This window comes from Mizuhopecten yessoensis, unplaced genomic scaffold (assembly GCF_002113885.1).
Source record: "Mizuhopecten yessoensis strain PY_sf001 unplaced genomic scaffold, ASM211388v2 scaffold7479, whole genome shotgun sequence".
Lineage (NCBI taxonomy): Eukaryota > Metazoa > Mollusca > Bivalvia > Pectinida > Pectinidae > Mizuhopecten > Mizuhopecten yessoensis.
In genome coordinates this window covers 567,913-575,028 of record NW_018407068.1, presented here as the reverse complement: position 1 = coordinate 575,028, position 7,116 = coordinate 567,913, and the positions used below count along the sequence as shown (strand labels likewise).

Here is a 7,116-nt window from a genome sequence, read left to right as displayed (position 1 = left end):
CAGGTGCAAACGGAGGGCCTGGTAGACATGAAAATCACAATTTTTATAAACCACCCAAACGCTTTTACAGCTATTGGTAGTATTTGATCCTGGCATTTTTGTAACTAGAGAAGAAGATTTTTGAAATCCCCCCTTTTCGGCCCCTAACTCAGCCCCCTAGGGGGTCAGGCTCATGAAAATCACAATTTTTATAAACCACCCAAAGGCCTTTACAACTATGAGTAGTATTTGGTTTTAGCATTTCTGGAAATGGAGAAGAAGATTTTTATTTCTTTTCTAAATTTTCCCCTTTTTGGCCCCTAACTAAACCCCTAGGGAGCCACACCCTTATTTCACAAATCCATTGAGCTCCTGGTCCAATGGATGGTTCATATCAAATCTAGTTAAAATCCAATCAGTCGTTCAGGAGATAAAGGCTTTTAAAGGGAAAAGTTGACGCCGGACGTCGGACGACGGACGCCGCGGTACTGCATAAGCTCACTTGCCCTTCGGGCAACTCTATTCTTTCTTTTTCTTTTTAACTTGTTAAAATCATAGTCACATAAATCATGTTCTAAAACAACATTTAATGCTGTTATCAAACATGTTGTATCATCATGAATTCATAATCAACTACATTTCATGAAATCATAGCTGTAACACAAAACCTCTCACTGTAAGAAAACAATATTCCAACACATTGTTAATGACGAAAGTCTTGCTATCTTGAAAGTTAATATATAACTTAATAATATTTCGTATTCCGTCATATCTGTGATATGACGATAAATATCATTGGTTGATACCCATGTATTATTGGAAATTGGCCAAGAGCGTGCATGTTTATTTCCAAGCAAATAATTAAGATCCAACTTAAACTGACATGACATGACCAAGGCTGCGGTGTCAACCCTTCCACTGACATGACCAGACCAAGGCTGCGGTGTCAACCCTCCACTGACATGACATAACCAAGGCTGTGGTGTCAACCCTTCCTCTGACATGACATGACCAAGGCCGCGGTGTCACCCCTTCTACTGACATTACATGACCAAGGTTGCGGTTTCACCCCTTCCTCTGACATGACTTGACCAAGGATGAGGTGTCAACCATTCTACTGACATGACATGACAAAGGTTGCGGTGTCAACCCTTCGACTGACATGACTTGACCAAGGATGAGGTGTCAACCATTCCACTCCCGACATGACATGACCAAGCCTGCGGTGTCAACCCTTCCTCTGACATGACTTGACCAAGGATGAGGTGTCAACCATTCTACTGACATGACATAACCAAGGTTGCGGTGTCAGCCCTTCCTCTGACATGACTTGACCAAGGATGAGGTGTCAACCATTCCACTCCCGACATGACATGACCAAGGATGCGGTGTCAACCCTTCTCCTGACATGACATGACCACGGCTGCGGTGTCAACCCTCCCACTGACATGACCAGACCAGGGCTGCGGTGTCACCCCTTCCTCTGACATGACATGACTAAGGCTGCGGTGTCAACTCTTCTACTGACATGACATAACCAAGGCTGGGGGGTCAACCCTTCCTCTGACATGACATGGCCAAGGCTGCGGTATCAACCCTTCCCCTGACATGACCAGACCAGGGCTGCGGTGTCAACCCTACCACTGACATGACATGAGCAAGGCTGCGGTGTCAACCATTCCACTCCCGACATGACATGACCAAGACTGCGGCGTCAACCCTTCCACTGACATGACATGACCAAGGCTGCGGTGTCAACCCTCCACTGACATGACATAACTAAGGCTGTGGTGTCAACCCTTCCTCTGACATGACATGACCAAGGCTGCGGTGTCAACCCTTCCACTGACATGACTTGACCAAGGCTGAGGTGTCAACCATTCCACTCCCTTGTTGTGCATTCCATCATGATATAAGCTCATATATTGATAACTACTGAAATAGTTCAAAGTAATGATCACACAGCCTTGCTTGTAATCCCATTTAAGACATTTATAAACGATAAACAATCATGATTCAGATATACTTTTTTTGACAGTTACTTGTGGTTTGAAAACATTTTTTTGGGGTGGACCTATCCCGTTATTTGTATTGGCTGTTTGGTTACCGGTCCTTTTGAGATGCAGACTTTGAAATCAATAAAATTTTGATTGCGCAGAGTAAATCACTTCAGCCTTTAAAATATAACGGACCTTGTTCGAGTTAGACATTGGGTTTATCCAACTATTCTACACGAGGGAAAGATGCATTTGTCACGAACACATAAAACACCATCACCATTAAATTGAAAAATGTAGTTGGAATAATGTTTACATTCAATGTGGAACCTATCTTCATGATAAATACAACATCTCTGTTTATTTTATTTCAACTATCGGAAATTCGTTATAGACATAAATTCACGTGCAGTTTTACTGATGTTGTTTCTTCCTTAAATAACATATAATTTTGAGAAATACTTGCACTTGTTATCTTTAGGTTTATTCCATTAAGGTTGCTCTGACTTGTATAAGTTGTATTTTGTCTTGAAGTATCCGTTGTGCAATGGTAGCGAACAGCAACACGCCAAGAACTGGAAATCAAGAATTTTCAGGAGGAAATCTACAACATATCAGCTTTTTGTTATACCCGTGAGTTGGACTCGAGATATCGATGATATGCTACACACATAAGAGTGTTATAAAAAGAAAAGAAAAACAAATAATGTGAGTCTGTTCATTTATCTGTTCTTATTAATGCCTGTACGTACAGACGACGACTCGATACACAAACGGTGTTGTTGGAATCCTGGAACGATGACTGTACACAACCCCTTACAGTATCCACGTGTTCTACATAATATAGTCAGCTCGTGCAAATGTAAACGATTTTGTGTAAACTGAAGTTGTTATGTGGAAATATGTTGCAGAAAGGAATGTATTTTGTTCCTCATTACAACCTCGGTACATCAGATAATAGGTGTAGATTGTGATCCAACCCTCAGAATGGGTGTTCTATACATATAAAGAGATATTCTTTAAAAGCGCCATAGTACGAATTCGTGGCAAGTTAGATCTGACATTTGTCCTGGCTTGGATAGATAAACATTGTTTTAGTGCTAGTTTGAATTAACTCCTCACTTATTTAATACCAAATAATCAGTGGTCACTCAACCGTAACTGGCCTAAACATATCCCGAGTAAGTAACGGAGCTTGTACCATTGTGGTCACAGACACGCGCTTTTAAATATAACGTATACAGGCTTCAACATTTTCACAGCACAGCCATAAGTGATTTGAATGTAAAGAGTTAAAAAAACTTCGTTTCGTAAGTATAAAATACATTTGGATATATTTAGAACACAATTATTTCCAAATATTCATACAGATTTGGTAGTCATATAATTATGGCCGTATGAAACAAGAAATGATAATAAGCCAATAGTTAAAACACAGCATAAAAGTCTAGATTGCCGACTGTGTGCATTACATAGGTCCAAGCCATTGGTCAACCACACTTTTTCAAGACAGACAACATATATGTCCATACTGTGAATGGATTTTGTCATTTTGAACGACTATTTACCAGACAAACTACGACAAAGGATTCAAATGAGCAGTAACTTTATTGAGACAAGTCACGGACAAGTGTCTGATGTTTTAGACATTTAAAAAAAGACAATATGCATTACATACAATTGTCAATTCTGCCATATTATAATAATAACTATCAATCTGACAATGCACATGACCCATGTATCTCATACATGCCTAACATACACATTCTTTCCAAACAGATATAAGACATATACGCCTTTTGTAAACAGATATTACACATTAACGACTTGAGAACATATTTAACAACACATACCAACACACACATCACTAGACACTTCTTTTACAGCTCACACTTACAACACTCCCGTCGTCTCGTCCCGTCTATACATCCATAACTGTTCTATCGACTTGTTTCCCTCTTTTTCTCAGAAAGTTCTTATCGGGTTGTTAATACCCATAACGCCCCCATCTAGTCTCCTCACATACAGGTATACTACTCCATTCCTCTATCACGCTTATAACACGGAGGTCACTTTCGTTTTCGCATCCCCTTTCACGCACATATTCCCCGTCTACTTGTCCCCGCGCACTCAAAAGGATTTCCCCATCTGGTTCTAACACGTGCACTCATAATGCCCTCACTTTCTTGTCCCCATACACTTATAACGATTCCATCCTATTGTCCTCGCACATGTATAACGCTTTCATCCTCTTATTCCTTCATACTCTCATAATTTCTCCATTCTATTGTCCTCGCACACTCATAATGCTTCCATACATTTCTCTTCCCCATAGACAGGTTTCAACAATTTTCCCGGTGTGAGATATCATTGCCTCATCCTTGGGTTTAGATGGGAATTTTTCCGGGCAAAATAATGGTATGATGTCACTTAAACATTGCATCATATACAGTACAGAGTTAACAGAGGAAGGGACATTCCATTCCTGATGTGAGATAGGAATCTCAACCCTCTGGGAACAAAAGTTTTTTAAGCTGCCAAACGGTCGACAAGCATTGTGTTTGAAAATTGAAAAATTTCCCCCTTGAGTTGAAATTCCTCTATCGCACCCAAATGGGAGGACACGATGCTATTGTCTCCATCCTCTTGTCCCCACACTCTTATAACACTTCCAATCTCTCGTCCTCGCATACACTCATAATGTCACTTCCATCTTGATCCTTAACATACATACACAATGATCCCATTCTCTCGCATAAACTCCTAGTGTTCACATGCTCCCATCCACTCATATCGATGCTCATAATACTCTTCTCTCATATTATTTATATTGTTCATTTTGTTTGCAATAAAATATCAAAGACTACAATTATCTGAAGTATTGAAATTGTAAAAATATGGCCCGCTCATTATTTTGTATCAATGATAATTGCTTTCACGAACACTTTTTTGTAAATAATTTAAGTCCATTGTACTTCGACTTTTCATCATATAAAAAAAGTCTACATTTAATATTACAGAATCAATTTTAAGTTCACCTATTTTTATTTGATAAGTAAATGCGAATTGCCATGTGTTTGCTATTTAACTGTTGTAACACGTATTCGCACCTTTCATCTGCTCCATTCAATCACGTCTCAGTGGCGCTTGGCGCCAATACAAATAAACACATACATTCACATAACCTACAATATAATGAAACAATCATTATTTGCTTTTCTGAAAGACTTTAAAGATGAACCAACATTGTAATTGTGTAGACAGTACTTACTGTGTAGATATAAAGCTAACTTGTGTTAAATGTTACTGTGTATACAAAAGTTACTCTGTGTATAGACGTATTGTATCGACTTGATGATTTAGACTCATTGTATACATTCTTTAATCGTATAACCTGTGTAGAGAACTTATTCTGATAATGTTTGGAGTGCAATTTATGTGTAGAATCGTTGTATCTATTGTGTTGTAAATACTTAAAGGAAAGTTTTGTTTCTGTTATTTGTTTCATGTTCTCCTTAAGTCTATTTATTATCAACAGATCGATGCCTTAAAATGCAATAATCCAACAAACATAAAATATATGCAAAAGGTCATCGCAACCGTAGGAAGGATGAGGTTAAAGATGAAACAGTATATAAATCGTATATAATAGACTTTCAGCACTTTCATATATGTCAAGCACTTGTCAAATGCATCTTCCGGGCACATTTGTGGTAGAAAATTACAGTATTTACAATATATGGACGACAACCAAGGATAACATGTAGATGCATATGCACCAGTTATTGCACAAAGAAAGCCAGATATATTATGTACATAGGACCTTTAAAGAAATGAGAATTATGAATGGTCTAACAAGCATAAAATTAAAAAAAAAGATATATGCGTAACATTTCTATATATATCAACATTTTAGAGCCATGGCTCATGAAAGCACCAATCTTTGCCGACATTTTGTATCTGTTTCTATTTTAATAAAATGCATAACAATCGTCTATCTTTCATCATTGATACAAAATGCGTTTTGTTTCGGCATCAAACGACAACAGTAATTACAGAACACATCATCACCAGTTGGATGTAGCATCACATTGAAAACGAGCCGTGGCATTCTCATATCTCGAACAGTAACTGTGACAAACTTGGATAACCTTTACCACTAGGTGGCGTGCGATTTAACAGTGTGTCACTAATATAACCAATCACATGCGCTCTATTTCATTACCCCCACTTCCGTCAATCATTTTAATACGTCATTATCATTCAACCTTTGGACTCTACGTGTACATGTTACAGTTCTTAATCGGTTTTATGTACATCCCAAATAACGTGTAAAGTCTGGGGTTAATATTTTCTACATTAGCATAACATCATCACCATTGTCCTCATCGGGAGAGGACATCTTTTTGCGGCAAACTGATTGATAAATTCATAGACAATGAGTTTCAGGATTTAAAATATCACAGTAGGAAGACGCCATATTTCTGTATCTATAAATGACGTCATACGTATACGTCATCAAATGAAATACTTAAAATTGTGTGTTCTCCACATCACAACATGTGTTAATAATCAATTTTATCAACACTTCATCTATCTGTAATTTTAATCTCTTTTCACAGTTCCTCAAGTGATATCTATGTCTTTTTCGAATTTCAGCAACCCGATGGTCGGTTCGTATGTTCCCGCCAAATAATAAACGTCCTGTTCGTCTCCATTCCCACATTTCTTCCGTAATTCTTTCTGTCGCCTACAGAACTCCTTGTACGAAAGGACGTCACACTTGTGAGAAATTGTCTGTACGTCGTTCTCGTCTATGTGAAGGGACTGGAACAAAGCTCCCTGCAAATACAATGAGATTGGTTACGGATACAAGAAAAAAATGTTCTTCTGAAAATAGAATAAAATGGATGAGAAATGTCAGTTTTTGATATGATAACCATTAGGTTTGGTAAAAAACAAATGTGATTTGAGGATCCAAATTGTTAACCACATATATTTTTGTAAACGTGTCCAAGACAAGTTGAAGTTATTCGCTCATTTTTAAACAACATGGATATACACATGTATGTTCGAATTAAAAGGAATGTTTAAATGACAAATAGCGAAAATGCTAAGGCTTAAGATGATTTTTTTTATC

The 7,116-nt window shown here is 38.0% G+C and overlaps 1 protein-coding gene across 6 annotated transcripts in view; it reads right to left on the bottom strand.

Annotated features, from left to right (window-relative positions):
• Window positions 1-3,565: 3,565 nt before the first annotated feature.
• The window catches only part of LOC110453665 (trinucleotide repeat-containing gene 18 protein-like), a 99,690-nt gene continuing 96,139 nt past the window's right edge, over window positions 3,566-7,116 (bottom strand). For all 6 annotated transcript variants that reach the window (XM_021502715.1, XM_021502718.1, XM_021502714.1 and 3 more), the window contains exon 32: window positions 3,566-6,818. In XM_021502715.1, coding sequence (XP_021358390.1) covers window positions 6,603-6,818 — 216 coding nt within the window. In that variant the 3' untranslated portion in view covers window positions 3,566-6,602. The remainder of the gene's footprint in view (window positions 6,819-7,116) is intronic.